At 45.8% G+C, this 19,488-nt stretch overlaps 1 protein-coding gene across 5 annotated transcripts in view; it reads left to right on the top strand.

The window, feature by feature from the left end:
* The window catches only part of MED27 (mediator complex subunit 27), a 248,821-nt gene that overhangs the window by 125,176 nt on the left and 104,157 nt on the right, over positions 1-19,488 (top strand). For all 5 annotated transcript variants that reach the window (XM_040482698.1, XM_040482702.1, XM_040482699.1 and 2 more), the window contains exon 4: positions 8,340-8,433. In XM_040482698.1, the coding sequence (XP_040338632.1) occupies positions 8,340-8,433 (94 nt within the window). The remainder of the gene's footprint in view (positions 1-8,339; positions 8,434-19,488) is intronic.

Raw genomic sequence — 19,488 nt, 5'->3', positions numbered from 1 at the left:
TCTGGTTCGAGCTGCTAAACATCTCACTAACACGGGATCACTGGCTGGAGTCCAGGTTGGTGGGGCTGTGTTTTTTGTTTTTTGTTTTTTGTTTTTTTCTTTTTTCTTTTGAAGAGGGGTCAGACTTTAGAGAACCAAGCCATCTGTCCAGCAAATTATTTTAAGGCTTTTAATAACAAATAGTTCGCAATATATTTTCGCGTGTGGAGTAGAAAATTAAGGTCTTGCGAAACTGATATCTTTAGAAATGTCTTCCACATTCTGTTTTGCTAATCATTTTGGTATTGTAATCCCAGTTTGGTAGCGCACATCTTTGTACTAATGTTTTTGCAGAATTAATTAGTTCATTAAAAGCAACATTTTAAAACGGGCATGTCAGTAAGGCAGTACATTCCTTTAGAAGGCTTTTGCTTCTAAGAGGCATCGAGCTACCAAAACAGATGCAGGGGTTTTGTAGCTGCATATGAAGCCGGGAGACTTTGAAGAATCTCTCCTCCTTTCTTTGAGGTTTGTTTGTGGAGCACTCCCGTTGCTGTTGTTAGACACCTTTGGTGGCTACTGTAATGAACTCCCCGGCACCTCCAGTCTTCATCTGCAGAGAACTTTGCATTTTGGGTGTTTCGTAACTGCCGAGTCTGGGTCTCCGTGGCTTACTTTCAAGGTCCTGCCTTCTCGTTCCGCAAATACTTAGGGAGCGTCTCGAGGGTAGCAGGCAGCGTGGCGAGGTGCTGGGATTCAGCATGGAATAAAGCAGCCGTACCACCCCTCAGAGAATCCTTTTGGGGAGCTAGACATGAAGCAGATAGTCACTAGAAAAGGTACTCGATTACAAGCGGGACGAGAGCGACAAAGAGAGTTAAAAGCGCCGTAAAAAGTTAGGTGGGGTTCACGGACCCATACGGGCTGAAGGACGGTCAGGGAAGGCTCCCTGAGAAGGCGTCGAAGACTTGACACGTGAGCTGGACCGACCTGGACGTGGGGACAGAAGCAGTTGTGAGAAGACCCTTCTGGGCAGAGAAGGCGGCGTGCAGGGTAGTGCAAGCCTGCTCGGGGTTGTGGAAGGAGGAGGCCAGCCGAGGCTGGAGCGGTAGCAGCCGCCGGAACGCAGGCCTCCTTGGCCCCCTTGGCCCCCTTACGACTTGAGACTTTAGTTCGCCACCCAGCTGTGCCTTAAGCAGCGATGCAGGGAGCAGGGACCTCTTTCTTGGTACAAGCAAGGAGCTTCTGGGTGATGTGGCTTTGGAGGGCAGAAATGGTTACTCACTTCCAGATGACCTCTCCGGTCACAGAAGTAGGTCCTTGACTTTGTTGGAAAGACTAAGCAACAGTGAGAGGCAGTAGCTCAAACGCAAGCAAACAAACGAAGCTAACCTTGCCCTCTCATCATGGCTGCCGGAGAACTGTAGATGGTCGTGTGTAAAATGTGCAGACCGTGTATTTTCGTTTTCAGAGCCTTCCTGGAGGGTTCTGTGACCCAGGAAGATCATGAGACACGGAGAAAAGAAATTGGAGAGCCTGATCGTCTTTTCTATGTTTGTAGAAAGCCTTTCGGTTTTGGAGGCAGTATTTGTGTGTGATGCCACGAGGCCGCGGAGGGGTGGTGGACCAGCAGTCCGGGGCTCCCTGGGGAGGGGCGGTACGGGGCATTTATGCAGACCACCTCTCGGAGATGCTGCTCATCCCTAGACTGACGCGGCCTCCAATGAGAGGCCCTCTGGGTGCCCGGTGTTCTAGAATTCTCTGATGAAGGACGCTGAAAGGAGCGGGCCAAGCTACTTGAAGACAGAAAGAACAAGGCTTATGGGGCTTCAGAAATTAACGTTAGAAGTCTGAGAATGGCGTGATCATTTCTGATGCTGCAGAGATGTTAAAGTCGTTGGGCGTGAAGCTTGGTCCCAAAGAAGCCTTTGGAAACTTTGGGAAGAATTGCTTGGATTGCACTGGGAAGAATGGGATCAGAAACCATCGAAAGTCTGACTGGAACTGGAGGGCAGAGCAGGGAGACTGGATTCTCTAATTGCTGAAAAGTTAACTTTCTGCCTGAAAATACTGAAGTTCTGAATCACACCTTGATGTGAACCTGTGATTTCTAGGAGTCTGTGTTTCTAGCCCGATTCTTGGACTTGTAAGCCAGCTCATCGGCCGAGTGCTTTGGGGAAGAGAGCTTCAGGCAGCTCTGCATTTCGAAAGGCCTCCGTCATGTAAATAGGAACAGCAATCTTTCCAAGTTATTACCCTGTTAACAGGTTGACAGATATGTGCAAATTGTGACTCACTGCTCAATTTGGCACTAAATTAATGTCTTTCCGCGCCGCGTCTGCTCAAGTGCAAAGTAGTCACCGCTGCTGCGTTACTGCTTGTTTGCCTATATTCTGAAGGTAGAAATTAAAGGAACTTGATCCTGCCACAGAATGGAGTGGAGCATATGGTGGCCGTGTAGGAGGAGAGCACGCTGTTCCTACCTGTCCTCAGCCCTGCACTCAAAGGGGGGCACGACGTGTTGCCGAGCTCTGCGCAGACGCTGATGGGCTCACGGCAGCGCGACGAGGACCGCGCCCCCCCCCATGCCGACCCCCACCCACAGCGGGAGGAAAGCGACATTTTGTCTCTAGCTTTTTAATTTGACGTTCCTAGCTTTCCTGATTTCTGTCAAGTTACTAGCGGTGGATTTGCGTCTTAAAGGTTGGGTGTATCTGAAAGTGAAATGTTTTGATTTTTGCTTCTAGGATTTAGACATTGTTTTCCTCAGTTAAAAACGCAGCTGACTTTCTCTCTTTCTCTTTTTGGCAAACACATAATGTCACCTGTGAAAAGAAAATTTGCATCTCCTTTATGTTAGGCGTGTGAGTGAAAAACAGTCTCCTTGAGGTTCATTTTTGACTCCTACTAAAATCTTTGGATTGAGTTTGCTGAGCTTTATCTGAGACCACTGCTTGGGGAGGACACCAAAAATGCTGCCCCACATCTCACTACCTTCCTGAGTTGACAGGTCTCCCGCATAAGGGAATCCAGAAATGGCAGGGGACATTTGTCGTCTGCCTGTGTAGAACTCTGGCCCTCACTAAAAGCAAGCACAGCCAGGTAGTTGGCGTGGGATCCTGGAAATCCACACGCTGAACTTGGTTTCTGACATCATCACGTGACCTACTCGTCCCCTATTTCTCTAGCCTAAAGAGACAAGTCTTCCACAAAGCGTCTTGAAACCTTCAAGGTGAAAGGTACAAGGGAGAGCAAATTATGATGTTACCTTTGTACTGATGTCCCACATACTCATTTGCATTCTTCTGTCCAGAGCTATGATGGTTATTGATTGAGGATTGGTTCCAAAGACACTGCCTACCCCCCTCTCCATTAGCATATACTTAGCAATGACCTCCAATCACACAGGACAGTAGATTTTTGCTTCCTGCTGAGTCTGAAATAATTGGGTTTAGACTACGCACACAGATTTCGAGAAGTATGTAAATGCAGAAATGTTTCCAGCGTCTTGGTGTAGACTTTTGACATGAAGTTTGCCAGGTGTCTTCTGCCGTTTCAACATCAGGCATCAGGCAGTGATGAAACATGAGTTAGCTTCCTCCTTTCTTCCTCTTTTTACCTATTTGTGGCTCAGAGTCAAGGTTGTATCATGAAGCTGTTAATCTAGAGGGGGGCTGTGGGAGACGATGATGTCTTGGTCTGTTCCTTACCACCCAGGAAAGGTCGTTCCCTCGCCCATTTTAAATCAACGGAATATGGGGGGAAGGCCCATGGCTAGCTGAGTCGGTAGAACATGCAGCTCTTGGTCCTTTGGGGTCATGAGTTCGAGCCCCACATTGGGTGTAGAGATTACTTAAAAAAAATAAAATCTTAAAAAAAAAAAAGGAACCGAATGGGGCCTCGCTTTTAAGAAATACCTCTTGTTGTCTCTGAGCCAGTTCACTTTTTAAGGCCTTGCCCTCATCTTCTGGTCCTTTCCAGAGGTGGGAGAGGGCTGTTGGGTACTGGGTTCCTAGATGTCTGCACCCTCTCTTCTCGCACTTCTCTGGTCCAGTCTGCTTACTATCCTTGTTGTTTACCACTGGGCCCCCCTTGGTTTTTTCTCCCTTCTTCAGCTCCAAGTCTAAAACTGTGCAGGGCATTCTCTAAGGAAACCTGATAGGTTCATCAGTACTGTTACTCCCCAACTTTCATAACTGATACATTGATGTTCACTTTTTTTTTAAGTTTATTTATTTGTTTTGAGAGCAAGAGCAGCGCAAGCTGGGGAGGGGCAGAGAGAGAGAGAGAGAGAGAATCCTAAGCAGGCTCTGCACCGTCAGCGCAGAGCCTCATGCGGGACCTGAACCCACAACCCATGAGATCTCCATCTGAGCCAAAGTCGGACGCTTAACCGACTGAGCCACCCAGGCGCCCCCATTGGTGTTCCCTTTTTAACAAATGGCTTAATGTCGTCTTTCGTGAGCCCCCGGTTTTGAACTAAAATCTTTCCACATTGTGAGTGGAGAGTTAATCTCCCTCTTCCCCCAAGAGAATGTAGCTTTTATATGTCCCTGATCTAATGGACATGTAATTTAATTTGTCATATCCAATGGATATGAAATCCAATGCAGAATCCTTAATAGATAGTTTTGCATCTCAGCTATTGTATTATACATCCCCTTTGTATCCAGTGTGATTGGTGGTGAGCACAAACATTGGTATGATTTTATCCTCAAAGGATGTAAGCCAGACCCAGCTCTGTTGATACTGTGGGTTGGCACGGAGGGGAGAGTTCCACCAGAGGGGAGAGTCCACTGGAGGGGAGAGTTCATCCTGCTAAGAGAAGCATTTTGCAGAGCAGGCCCGTGATGTACCAATAAGAGTATTTGTAATTTTCGAGTCCTTAATATGTGCCAGGCACCATGCTAAGTACTTAAGATCAGTGATTACGAAACTCAACGATTGTTAAACCGTAAGAGGGTTAAGTTCCATTTGGGCTAGGAGAGGAGAAGACTCTTGCAGAGGAATGTCTCCAGGAAAAATGGAACTGACAGATTGCCTGGTATGTCTGACTATAGTGAGAGAAGTTTTAGAGTCAGAGAGTTCCGGGATAAAATTGTAGTAGACATAGAAAACTAACCAAGTGAAAATTAAAGCAAAACAGAAGTCGTACAAGTAAATAAATGTACTCATGAGTCATGTGTGGCTCAGCTACTTAAAATATATAAAGAGATTTGGGGCGCCTGGGTGGCTCAGTCGGTTAAGCATCCGACTTCAGCTCAGGTCATGATCTCACGGTCTGTGAGTTCGAGCCCCACGTCGGGCTCTGTGCTGACAGCTCAGAGCCTGGAAGCCTGTTTCAGATTCTGTGTCTCCCTCTCTCTCTGACCCTCCCCCGTTCATATTCTGTCTCTCTCTGTCTCAAAAATAAATAAACGTTAAAAAAAAATTTTTTTTTAATATATAAAGAGATTTTAGAATGTACGTGCAAAATACTGATTTAAGCAAAAATTACGATGTGAACTTGAATTAATTAGAACCAACCAGGAAAACAGGAACTCAGGTATTTAAAACAGAGGGAATTTGATACAGGGAATTAGTTATTCAGGTGATTGAAGTGAGAAGCCAAACGGGACGGCGAGGCTGCTAGATACGAACAGTGACAGGAGACTGCTGCCATTTCCGGACTAGAAGGCAGAAGGAAGGGCTTCCGTGTTGGAGCCCAGCGGCCAGCGTGGTGACAGAGCTAAATTCTGATCTCCTAGGGAAGAAAGTCACGAGGTCACACGTTAAAATGAAAACGCATCCTAGCCACAGCAATCAGACAACATAAATAAAAGGCATCCAGATTGGCAAGGAAGAAAAAACTTTCACCATTTGCAGATGACATGATACTGTATATAGAAATCCCAAAAGACCACCAAAAAACTGCTAGAACTGATAAATTAGTAAAGTCTCAAGATACAAAGTCAGCGTACAGAAATCTGTTGAACTTCAATACACCAATAACAGAGCAGCAGAAAGAGAAATTAAGGATTCAGTCCCATTCACAATTGCACCAGAAAGAGTAAGATACCCAGGAGTGAAGATTACCAAAGAGGTGAAAGCTTGGACTCTGAAAACTACAAGCCAATGATGAAAGAAATTGAGGAGGACACAAAGAAATGGAAAGACATTCCATGCTCATGGATTGGAAGGACAGATATTGTTAGAATGTCAGTACTACCCCAAACGGTCCACATTTAATCAATCCCCTATCAAAATACCGACAGCGTTTCTCACAGACGTAGAACCAACAATCCTAAACTTTGTCTGGAAACACAAAAGACCCCAAAGAGCCAAAGCAATCGTGAAAAAGAAAAGCAAAGCTGGAAACATCACAATTGCAGACTTCAAGTCATATTACGGAGCATTAGTCATCAAAACAGTATGGGGCTGGTACAAAACTAGGCATGCAGACCAGTGGGACAGCATAGGAATCCAGAAATGAACCTGTAACTATATAATCAGTCTTCGACAGAGCAGGAAAAAATATCCAGTAGGAAAGAGTCTCTTCCACAAATGGTGTTGGGAAAACTGGACAGCCACATTCAAAAGAATGAAACTGGACCATTCTCTTTCACCATACACAAAAATAAATTCAAAATGGATTAAAGGCCTAAATGTGAGACCTGAAACCATAAACGTCCTTGAAGAAAGCAGTCAGTAACTTCTCTGACATTGGCCATAACAACTTTTTTCTAGATAGGCCTCCTGAAGCAAAGGAAAGCAAGAGTAAACTATTGGGACTACATCAAAATAAAGAGCTTCTGCACAGTGAAAAAAAAAAAAAAATCAACAAAACTGAAAGGCAGAATGGGAGAAGATATTTGCAAATGACATATCTGATAAAGGGTTAGTATCCAAAATCTACAAAGAACTTACAAAACTCAACACTTCAAAAAGGAATAATCCAATTTAAAAATGGGCAGAAGGCATAAATAGACATTTTTCCAAAGAAGACTTACAGGTGGCCAACAGACACACGAAAACATGCTCAACATGACTTACCATCAGAGAAATGCAAATCAGTGCGGTATCCCCCTCACACCTGTCAGAATGGTTAAAATCAACAAGACAAGAAACAACAAGTTTGGCGAGGATGTGGAGAAAGGGGAACCGTCTTGCACTGTTGATGGAAATGCAAACTGGTGGAGACACTGTGGAAAACGGTATGGAGGCGGCTCAAAAAATTAAATACAGAACTACCCGATGATCGGGGCGCCTGGGTGGCGCAGTCAGTTAGGCGTCCGACTTCAGCCAGGTCACGATCTCGCGGTCGGTGAGTTCGAGCCCCGCGTCGGGCTCTGGGCTGATGGCTCAGAGCCTGGAGCCTGTTTCCGATTCTGCGTCTCCCTCTCTCTCTGCCCCTCCCCCGTTCATGCTCTGTCTCTCTCTGTCCCAAAAATAAATAAAACGTTGAAAAAAAAAATTTTTTAAAGAACTACCCGATGATCCAGCAATCGCACTACTGGGTATTTACCTAAAGAATACAGTAGTGCTAATTCAAAGGGATACATGCCTCCCAATGTTTATAGCAGCAGTATTTACAGTAGCCCAATTATGGAAACAGCCTGAGTGTCTCTCAGTTGATGAATGGATTAAGAATAAGTTATATAAGTAGTGTATATACATACACAGTGGAATATTACCCAGCCATAAAAAGAATGAAATCTTGCCATTTGCAATGACATGGATGGAGCTGGAGAGTATTATGCTGAGTGAAATAAATCAGTCAGAGAAAGACAAATATTATATGATTTCACTCATGTGGAATTTAAGAAACAAAACAAATGAGCAAAGGGGGTTAAAAAAGAAAAAAAGAGTGAGAGGCAAACCAAGAAACAGACCCTTAACTCTGTAGCGAACAAACGGATAGTGACCAGTGGGGAGGCTGCGTGGGGGGATGGGTTAAACAGGTGGCGGGGATTAGGGAGCGCACTTGTCATGATGAGCACTGGGTGATGCACGGACGTGTCGAATCGCTATATTGTACACCCGAAACGAACATTACGCCGTACGTTAACTAACTAGAATTTAAATAAAAAGTTAAAAAAAAAAATGAAATGAAAAAGCAAGAACTGGCATTAAAAATGTGTCCTGTGGAAATACAGAGGTAAATGCTAGAAGAATTCACTGAGAACTGGTTGGCCCTGAAAGGCACAAGGAGGAACAAGGGAGTAGTACTTTTTGTAAAAAGAACTTGTAAATGCCATTTGCCTCCTTGACTCTATTGCACTGATTAGCAAATGGAAGCGAGAAGTCTTTAGTACCTCGTAGATGTGTGTTTCTTTGACTAAGTTTCCAGTTCATACCTGTGACTTCTTTTTCCCACGTAGGTATGTTGATGATGTGATCAGCCGCATCGACAGGATGTTTCCTGAAATGTCCATCCACTTATCCAGGCCCAATGGAACATCAGCAATGCTTCTGGTAAGTTCTACCGGACCTATCCGTAGGGCCACGTAGAAGAAGACTGGCCTCAAGGTTAGGTCTCTGGTTCTGTGTCGTAGGATCTAGAAAATGGAGGTTAAATCCCAGTTTGATGGTGAATGGCGTATCTCTGTTCACTGGCATTCTGCAGTTTAGAAATTTTGCACATCGAAACTTTGCTTTTGAATGAAATTGCAGAGCCCATCTAAGTATTAGCCAGAGAGGAAATATCCTGAAGGACCATGTCACCTGTGAGTCAGTCCATGATGTTTTGGTGAATCTGTTTCATGTTGTCCAAAGACCAGAGAAATGCCCAGCTATTGGAGCCTGCTCGGGAAAACACCACCTTAAAACAGAACCAGGTTCTGTGGAAAATCACGTATAAAATCCATTATGTATTTGAAAAATGTGTTCTGAGACCTTACCGCTGATGATTTCTAATTTGGGCGTTTCTGGTTTCGAGTTGCTCTGAGCACGTATGCCTCATAACTGCACCACCGATGTTTGTTCCTCTTGAATTCACCAAAGACCCGTGTGCTCGGGAAATAGAACAGAACACAAATGCTGAATTGTATTTAATTAGAAAGACAGAGACCTCAGTGATGTGGAGCTCTCCTAATCGTCTGTGTGATGACGGGTGCTTGAAGAACCCTTCTCTGAACACAGGTTTTGAGGAGCCACCACATTTTACAGAAAGCAGAATTGGGGCACCTGGGTGGCTCAGTCGGCTGAGCGTCCGACTCTTGATTTCGGCTCAGGTCACGATCCCACAGTCAGGAGATCGAGCCCGCTGTCCAGCTCTGTGCTGAGCGAGGAGTCTGCTCGGGATCCTCTCTCTCTGCCCCTCCCCTGCTCATTCTCTCTCCCTCTCTCTGTTTCTCTAAAGTAAATAAATCAACATTTAAAAAAAAAAGTAGAATTAATTGAATCAGAGTGATGGTGTTCTGTGGGCATCAGGGAGATGGGATTCATGATGGAGTGTTTTTCGTGTCTTGTCAGTTGCTGCTGCTCTGGGGCCTCGTGTGAACTCCCCATACGTTAGCATTTCTGACTTTCGCAGATTTTTATAAAGAGCCAGTCACCCAGGATGAGCCACTGTTCACTCTAGCCATTCACCTGAGAACAGGCTTACTGTGTGTGCGCGTGTGCGCGTGTGCGTGCACGCGCGTGTTTTTTTCTCTTAAGGGATGTGGGCTTATGAAATAAATGCGTGTTGTTTCGTTTGTGAGAAAAAATTAGTGAACTTCACCAGGGTATCGTACTATAAAATTCTTTCAGTTAAAAAATACAGTGATTGAGGTGATAACGGTTTTCTTTTACTAGAAAAAGAAAACAGTTTGCATCTGTCTACAAAACCTGTAATATCTTCTGCCTCAGTTAAATGTACAAATTGTCTAAATTTTAAGATCCTCTCCACCCAGCAGCTAAAGCATAAATCCTGCTTTCAGCATACTTGACAGGGACCACGGAGTTAATGAAGATAAAAATGAGAATGTCCCCAGTGAAATAGGTTTGTTCAAATTATCTCTGGGCCATTGAGCTTTCATTTCATGACGGAGGCAGGGATTTGGCATCGAGGGGGATGGACAGGGAGAACAGGATCACAGGTAAACAAGTCTAGGATATTAGAGTTACTTCCACCCGAGAAAGCGGCTTTTATTTCCAATGACCCGTCAGCCCCATCTCCTTTCCCATGGGGCTGCTGTTTTAACAGGCCGATGAGAGAGTTAGGGGCTCGGTTCAGGGGAAGAACCCCGTTTTACACCTGGTTTTTTGTTTTGTTTTTTAATTTTTTTTTTCAACGTTTTATTTATTTTTGGGACAGAGAGAGACAGAGCATGAACGGGGGAGGGGCAGAGAGAGAGGGAGACACAGAATCAGAAACAGGCTCCAGGCTCTGAGCCATCAGCCCAGAGCCTGACGCGGGGCTCGAACTCACGGACCGCGAGATCGTGACCTGGCTGAAGTCGGACGCTCAACCGACTGCGCCACCCAGGCGCCCCTACACCCGGTTTTATGTGCACATTTTTATCCCCAGGCGTGGCTCATTTGGAGTACGACACGCATCCAGCCAGCTAGCTGTTACCTTCCCGAGGTGACGGAGGAATTCACAGAAGGCGGTGCGTCTTGATAGGAAGGGCAGTGAGAGATGTGATTCGGAATCCCATTGCTGGGTGGCAAGTCACACTGTTAACGTAATTGTCTCATTTGGTTTTTACTTCTACAAGATGGCGTTTTATTAGATTGCAGGCCTCCGGGCCATTTGCTGCTGCTGCACAGACGCCCTCTGTGAGACGGAGGGGGTTCTCACCCGGCACAGGAGCGAGACCGGCGGCTCCTCCGGTGCCCTTGCCGTTCAGCCGCTCCTGTGTCTTCCGCAGAGAACGCGTGGGACCTGCACCGTGGGCAGGAGGGCCAGGCGAGAGTTGAAAGTGTGGTTTTCCTGGAGATTCATCTGGAATGGGGTGTATGCATCTGATGTAAGGCTTGTGCTGGAAAGCTTTGGGAGGTGAGCGAGGCTGACAGGGCAAGATGCTCTCGGCCGGCGAACGGGACGCACGCGAGCTGTCTCTGCTGACCTCTCCTCTTCCCTACCTCGGCCAAGGCCCGAAGTGCCCCGGTGCCTTTGAATAAAATGACATGTCCTCCTGAGTCGGCCAGACTTCCTTGAGTGCAGTCGACAGAAACCCGCTCCGCTTCCCTCAAGCAAGAAAAGGGTTCGTTTTTGGTTTTGTTTGCTTTCTGATGATGCCGGATGCTCCCACACGCGAAGGTAGGGCTGCTCTGTCAGGAGGGACAGACACCAGGGCGTCCCGGGGGTGTCCAGAGCAGGGTGATGGTCCTCTGAGGACCCTCTGGCCCAGATGCTTCAGTGTCCCCAGCCTCCCATCCCATGCCTGTGCTCCTGCACCCTGGGCGAGCACTCCGGCCAGGCTTCCCTGCGGTCGCTCCCCCTCCCGTGATGACCCCAGGGAACTGCGCGGGCCGGAGGCGATGATTCCCCAGGGAGAGAGAGGCAGGGCCGGGAAGGTCAGCGTCCACTTGGTTTTCTTGTCACAAGTGAGAAGGCCGGGGACAGGAGGTTCTCCTGGGCCCCACAGCCAGGACACCACTCCCAAGTCTCCGGGTGCCTTTCTCCTCCCATCGCTTATAGCTCCTGATGGTGGCAGGTAAGGTTTGGGTCGCCAGGCGTTGAGCTGATCATTTCTTCTGAAAGGTTTTTTATTCTGTAATTTGATACATACAAACGAATGTGTGTAACGTGTATGCCAGTTCTAAAGCGTAGGGATAAGCCCAAGCGCTCCCCAGTCGGTTTAAGAAGCACAGCCTCACCAGTGTGTGCCCCTCCCCAGTCCCTGCCTCTCCATCCAGAGTCACCACTATCCTGGTAATCCTCCTCTTCTCTTCCTTTTTAAATGCAGTTTACCATGTGGGCATGCGTTCCTAGGTAATGCACAAATTAGTTTGCTTAAAGCATTCTGAACTTTATAAAAATAGTGTCGTACTGTGTATTCCTTTCCTGTGTGTGTGTGTGTGTGTGTGTGTGTGTGTGGTTTCTGAGACGTATCCATGTTGGTGGTCGGATCTGGTAGTTTGACCATCTTCTTTGCTAGGTAGCAGTCCCTTCTGTGACTATGTACGCTGTATTCTTTCTCTCTGTGTGTGTTTGGGTTGTTTCCAGTGGTGCTTTCTAAACAATAGTCGCCTGAGCATTATAAATGTGGATGTTGAACCCAAGCTCTGGAGCCAGTGCTGGCCACTGTCTGGAGGAGGAAGGGGAGCACTGAGAGCAGTAGAGCAGACAGCTCTCTCCTCAGGGCCACTTGAGTCATAAGCGCAGCAGCACGGTGTCCACACTGGCGTACAAGGGGGGTCCAGGAACAGCTCCAGTTAAATGGCCTCTCTTCAGTGATTTCCTGTTGTGCCAATCTTGTTGTTACAGATCTCTTCCGGTTTGGGTGTGTGAGTACGGGGGAGGGAGGGGCAGGGCGCGGTGGCGATATTTTTGTGCACACGCACAGGAAAACGGCATAAAGTCACTGAACTCCAGGGGATTCTGTGAACAAAAGGCAGGTGTGGTGATCCCGTTTGGGGAGCCACGGTCTATCATCAGGTTTTCTTCACAGTCTAGAAGGGGAAAAGAGAAACCGGAGAGTATAGGATTGGTACTTTTTCAGGTGATTGGGGTCAATTTGGCACATCAGAAGTGAAACCAGCCTTTCTGTGTTGGCTGGAAGCATCGGGGCTCTAGAGCCCATCAGAAACGTCAGGAGCGATCGCCTTCCGCCTGGGCACTGTGTTCGACATACCCAGTCACACGTGTGGACCCCCAGGTAGTGCGTGCATATCAGGTGGGGCTGGAGGAGGGAAGGCAGGACAGGTGGGGTGCTCAGGGAATGTTTGCTGAATAGATGCGGGAGTGACCGATAAAAGCATCTTTCTCTTCTGTATGTATCCGTTTGCTTGCATTGGCTGCAGGCGGGGACCTTCTACTCAAGGGAGAAGCAGTGAGCATTGGTACTAGTTTGACTCCAATTATTGTCTTAACTTCTGGCGTCTTTGTGAGCCTTAGGTAATTGACTGTATCCTGTAAATGCCAAGTCCTAGCTGATGGGAAACATAAACTCTCAGCCTCTTACATAATCTTGAAATATGCTGTGGCTGGCTCTCTGCTCTGTTGGGGGGTGGAGGGGGCCGTTTTGGTGTTGTGTAAGTTCATAACTCATGATATAATAAATCCTGTTTCCGTTCTTTGAAGGGATGAGCTCAGCCATCCAAAAATAAATCTAGCTGTGTTGATATTTAGTTTCAGTTAATCTACCGCTTAACATCCCATTATTAATTTTCTTCAAACAGTCAAAATATTGTAAGAGCTTAACTGAGTCAGAGACTAGAACAAGCAGCTGGCTTCTTTTGGCATTTGAAATATTAATCTACAATTTTTGACTGATCCGCTAGGTATACAAACGTAGAAAAGAAGAAAAAGATGAAACCTCAACCATGATATTTGAAATATACCTTGATTATTTTGTAAGTAACTATTTACAGTGTACGATTTACAAGAGATGAGACTCATTTATCGATCTTTCTAAATACACACGTTAACTAACCTTTAATTTTTTTAACATATTCGTGCCTTACATTTGAACGACACATCTTTTTATTTATTTACTTACTTTTTTATTTAAAAAAAATTTTTTTAATGTTTATTTATTTTTGAGAGAGAGAGAGAGAGACGGATCATGAGTGGGGGAGGAGCAGAGAGAGAGGGAGACACAGAATCCAAAGCAGGCTCCAGGCTCCGAGCTGTCAGCACAGAGCCCAAGGCGGGGCTCAAACTCACAGACTGTGAGATCATGACCTGAGCCAAAGTCGGACGCTTAACCGACTGAGCCACCCAGGCGCCCCTGAACAACACATCTTTTTTAAACCATTCAGGCAGATTATATCGTTTTGCTCTAGCAGAAGCTCTTGCGGTAGGAAAGACTGTTGAACAGCTGAACTGCTTACCTCCCCTGGGCTTCGGCGTCTCCACTGGGTTCAGTAGTCCTCAGACTTTTGTCAGCCCAAGAATCACCAGTATAGTTTGGGAGAAGTGCACATCCCTGGCAGACAGCACAGAAATTCTGATTCTGCGGCTCCGGGATAGAGTCCAAGAACCTCATTTCACAGGTGCCCCACCCAAGCCTCAGGTAATCTGTGCAGCACCGTTTTGAGAAACAGTATTAAACCCGTGGAGCCCTTGGAGTTCCAGTGAAGGCGGGCTGTTCGGTAAGTCCCAGCTCTGGCATCACACTGTTTTATGAGCTAGGTTGCTAAAGCATCCATTCACTTATTCAGTAAATACTCAGAGCACCAGGAGAGAAAGACACGGTTGGGGGTGCTGTTCGGCACCGACCCAAGTCCCCGCACTCACGGAGCCTGTGTTGAGAACAGAAAATGGATGGGACACCAGCCAGTTGTTGTGTAATCTGATGGCAGATGGCGATCAGGCTGAGGGGGAAAGAAGCGGAACAGGGCTGGAGAGAAACAGAGGTGCCATAGGGGTGGGGCTGGGGGTCAGGAAGCCTCTGTGAGTAGACACCTGCAGGAAGTGGGGTGACGTGCTGAGCTGGGTCCGGGAGAGGCGGCACAGGTACCAAAGACCCTAGCTGGATGACAGTGGGTGTGTTCAGATAAAACCACGGAGGCTGGGATGCCCGGAGGGCTGGGCGCCAGCAGAGGAGGTGAGACCACAGGAGCGGTAGACCAGACTCACAGACTGTGTGGGGGACTGGGATCTTTTAAGTTTTACTTTAACGTTAGGTGTCCAAAACTGAATTGATCACTATCCTTGATTCATGGCACACTGTCATCGTTGATCCAGGCGTGATCTCTTTAATGTGTGAACCTACCACCCAGCCCCAGAGCTAGAATTTATCTGCAATCTGTACACCCTGTGAGTATCTCCTCCCGTCCCCTGCCCTGTAAGGAACTCTTGTCTCTCCCCTGTTTATTATTCTCTTCCCTGGCCTTCTATGAGGGAAGCTTTAACATGTACTGTGTATTCTTAGTGTACTCTTTAATGTGGCCTGTTGTACTTAATTATTTTTAAAAGATATCATATGTTGTCTGCAGGGACTTAAGTTTTTTTTTTTTTACTTAATTTGATTCAAATTGTTGGTTTAGCTATAGCTTATTCCCTTTTGCTAATATGAAATATTCCATTATATGAAAGTATACTAATTTAGTTAACCATTTTTCAATCAGTGGTCACTGATGCGCTTCTGGTTTTTGTGTTTGTACCCTGAACAGTCTCTGCTCTGCAATTCTTGTTCGTGTTCCTTGGGACCCACGGGCCCAAGCTTTTCCCGGAGCTACTCCTAGGAGCTGAATGCTCGGTTTAGGGCAGTGGTTCTCAGCCAGAGTGCCTTTTGCCTCCCAAGGGAAATTTGGAACAGTCTAGAAACATTTTTAACGGTCACAAGTTCAGGGGACGGGTGTGACTGGCATCCTGTGGGTAGAGCCCTGACCTGAGGCTAGACGTCTTCCAGCGAACAGGACAGCCCCCCACCTCGAAGGGGGGCCGTCCAGCCCCAAATGAAAAGTGTCAAAGCCGAGAAAGCCCGGTGTAGGGCGTGCGGACGTGTGACTCCCCATGGAAACGCCAAAGCGTTTTCCTGAATGGCTGTGCTGATTGACACCCCTCCAGGAATTCCAAAGGAGCAACACAGATTTTTTCCAGACGTGCGAAGACTTAGATCATGACCTTGGTTGACCTTGGAGATGTCTGAAGACCATCTGGAGCTTAAGTCTGTGATGCGACGACGGTCGGTTTAGGGAACTCTACCCGTGTTTTCACATTTTTGTCATAGCATAGAATATTACTGCAATTCTTTGTTAAATGCTTGTGTGTTTTTTTTTTTAATGCCATTTTATAAGACTTAGAAGAAGAATCTGTTTTTATAGTTCTTCATTTTGGAGACATCAAAATTGCTTTACCAAACCTGGTTCCAAAAGACATTTGTCTCCAAAAATCAGGTCCATTCTTTGTGGCAGCTGGTCTCAAATTATGGTTTAGCCACAAGGGTCCTAGAGACCCTTTCAGGAGATCTGCAACGTCCAAACTGTTCTTACGGCAATACTGAGACATCGCTCACCTGTTTTACTTGTTTATTCACACATTCCCAGTGGAGTTTTCCAGAATCTCTACAACATAAGATGATGTCGTCATGCTGACACCCAATTGATTGGCTCCAATAGTCTTTATTTTTTATGGATATAATTTTTTAACGTTTGTTTGTTTATTTTGAGAGGGAGCAAGAGATAGTGAGCAGGCGGGGAGGGGGGGGCAGAGAGAAGGGGAGACAGAGAATCCCAACCAGGCTCCACACTGTCCGTGTGGAGCCCGATATGGGGCTCGAACTCACAAACTGTGAGTTCGTGACCTGAGCCGAAATCAGGAGTCAGACTTGTCAGTTTAACTTGGCTGAGCCACCCGCGTGTCCCAGCTCTGGTAGTCTTTAATCATTTGTTTTATTTTTAATATGGTAAATATTGGTAACTGTAGCTCACAGAAACCGAAGTTCCATGGCGTCCGCAAATAATTTTCAAGAGTGTAGAGAGAAGTCCTGAGACCAAAATGTTTGAGAGCCGCTACTTGAAGTACATTCAGTTATTAAGCATATTCAAAAACAGTATCTCAGGGGCGCCTGGGTGGCGCAGTCGGTTAAGCGTCCGACTTCAGCCAGGTCACGATCTCGCGGTCCGGGAGTTCGAGCCCCGCGTCAGGCTCTGGGCTGATGGCTCGGAGCCTGGAGCCTGTTTCCGATTCTGTGTCTCCCTCTCTCTCTGCCCCTCCCCCGTTCATGCTCTGTCTCTCTCTGTCCCAAAAATAAATAAAAAAAAAAACGTTGAAAAAAAAATTAAAAAAAAACAAAAACAAAAAACAAAAAACAGTATCTCAAACTAAATCTCAGAAAGGTGGTTCCAGAAATATTTATTTGTTGCAATGGCAGTGACATGAATGGAAGTCTATTAGCGATAGAAAACTTTGAGGTTAAAAAAAAAAAAAAAGGCAAAAAGCACAAGGCAAAGGCGTGCAGAACATTCTACAGGGCAGTGAGTTGTGTTTCTTCAACAAAGTCAGTGACGGGGACCAACAGGGAGGATGGAGTGCTTAAAGGCTTTAGAGCAAAATGTGGAATGTGGACCCTGTTTGGGTCCCGATTCGAACAGACCAGCGGCAAAACATTTTTTGAAGCAATCCCAATGATCTGAAGACGGTCTAAATTTCAAATGATACCAAGGAATGTGGGGTAATTTTGTTAGGTATGATGACGAGCTCGTGGTCCGGAAACAAAAGGTGTGGTTTTCCAAGGTGGATGCTGATGTATTTAGAGCTGACGTGGCGTGATATATGAGGTATGCTCTAAAATACTGCGACAGAGAAAGAGGAGGGATAGATAAAGCAGGTGTGGCAAAATCTTGATGGTTTTTTAATCTGGGTGGCTACCAAGCAATCCCTCTTTGTGTCTGAACCTGCTCACAACCAGGAAGATCGTGGATGGCCTCGCACGGAAGACGACATACCGTGTGGTTGCATTATATGAAGTTACAGAACAGGCCAAGACTAAGGTGGACAAAATCAGAATAGGATTTGCCCTGGGAGGGATGGGGCAGGCATTGACTGGGAAGGGCATGAAGGAACATTCTGTGGTGGCACAGGTGCTCTGTATTTTGATAGAGATGTGGTTTACAGTGGCCGTTCACACTTTTCAAAATTCAGAGAGTGGTCCACAAAGGTGTACGCAATTTTATTACAGGCAGATTTTGCCTAAGAATTTTGATTTCATTATTTTTTTAACGTTTATTATTCTGAGAGAGAGAACATGAGCCGGGGAAGGGCAGAGAGAGAATCCCAGCGCTGTCAGCGCAGAGCCCAGTGAGGGGCTCGAACCCACAAACCGTGAGATCATGACCTGAGCCAAAATCAAAAGTCAGACACTTAACTGACCGAGCCACCCGGGTGCCCTCAGAAAAATTTCTTTTAAATAAATATTAAACTCTCCTTAAGGATATGCTTGCCTAAGTGTTTAGGGTTGATTACTAACGACTGCAACTTTCAGATGCATCAAGAAAATAAGATGGGGGGCACCTGGGCAGCTCAGTCAGTTAAGCGTCCGACTTCGGCTCAGGTCATGATCTCACGGTCTGTGAGTTCAAGCCCCACGTCGGGCTCTGTGCTGACAGCTCAGAGCCTGGAGCCTGCCTCGGATTCTGTGTCTCCCTCTCTCTCTGACCCTCCCCCATTCATGCTGTGTCTCTGTCTCAAAGGTGAATAAATGTTAAAAAAAAATTTTTTTTAATAAAAAAAACAAAAGAAGATGGTAAGTGGAGAGATAGATGGATGTGTGATACAGCAAGTAGAACAAAGTGGTAACAATCCCAGAACCTAGCTCGTGGGAATATGGATGTTCACTCCACAGTTCTTTTGACTATTTAGATATTTGAAATTTTTCGTAATAAAATGTTCAATGAATAAACACCTCAACTGAAGACATGCCCCCAGGCCCCCCATCAAGGAAACAAACACCACAAAGCAGAAGAAAACTGTCTAACACGGTACTCCCCAAGCATTTGGGGAGACTTTTTTGAAAGTCCTTGAATCAGAAATTCAGAAATTAAGAACAGAAGTGAAATGAAAAGGTTACGAAGAAATGAAAAGGATTTATGATACTCTGGAAAACTTGGAAGATGATAAAACTGTCTCAGAAATTAAGACTAAATTTCAAGATATTCAAGGACAAAGATACTCAAATGAAATTTGCTAGAGAACATTGAAGAAAGGTAGGGAAACCGAGATAATGAAACTAAGACAAAGAAGTAAGAAAGGGTCAGAGGGAAAGTGGTTGAAGCCAGACAGAGGCAAAGAAACAACATGTATATAATTAGTCTGTGGAGAAGAGAAAATGAAAGAATGGAACAAATAGTCTTAATATGGAAGACTGTTAGAAAAATTTTAACTTAAAGAAAGGCTGAATGTGCACATTGAAAGGGCTCTCTGGACACTTGGGAAATTGACCAGCAACAATCAAGTCTAAGAAACATTCTAGTAATGCTATCAGACTTCAAAGATAGAGAAAAAAATCCTCAAAGCTTCCAAGCAAAAAACAAACAAACAAAAAAATCCAATAACTTACAAGGCGAAAGAATTAGACTGGCATCAGATGTCTCCAAAACAATATATAAAGCAAGGCGGTGATGGAGCGGCATTTTCAAAGTGTGAATGAAGGATACATGTGTCTTTTAAGTAGTGAACCCGGGAAGAACCATTTGAACATACGAGAATTCTGTACCTGCCAGCCTATCCCGTGGAATCTACCGGAGGGTGAGCTGCATCCAACCAAGAGCTGAGCTGGGGAGCCTGAGCCGAAGGACCGACAGTGAGCATGTGATGTGTTCAGTTGTCGATGCAGGACTGTATTTGTGTGTGTGATAGATGAACATGAAAGGACCCCATTAAAAACTGACAAATGAGATACTAAAATGCTATCTAAGAAAATGGGAGTCTAA

The sequence above is a fragment of the Herpailurus yagouaroundi genome, unplaced genomic scaffold (genome assembly GCF_014898765.1).
Source record: "Herpailurus yagouaroundi ecotype Mexico unplaced genomic scaffold, PumYag 160, whole genome shotgun sequence".
NCBI lineage: Eukaryota > Metazoa > Chordata > Mammalia > Carnivora > Felidae > Herpailurus > Herpailurus yagouaroundi.
Note: the sequence above shows the minus strand (reverse complement) of the source record. Positions and strands in the feature narration are given on the sequence as shown.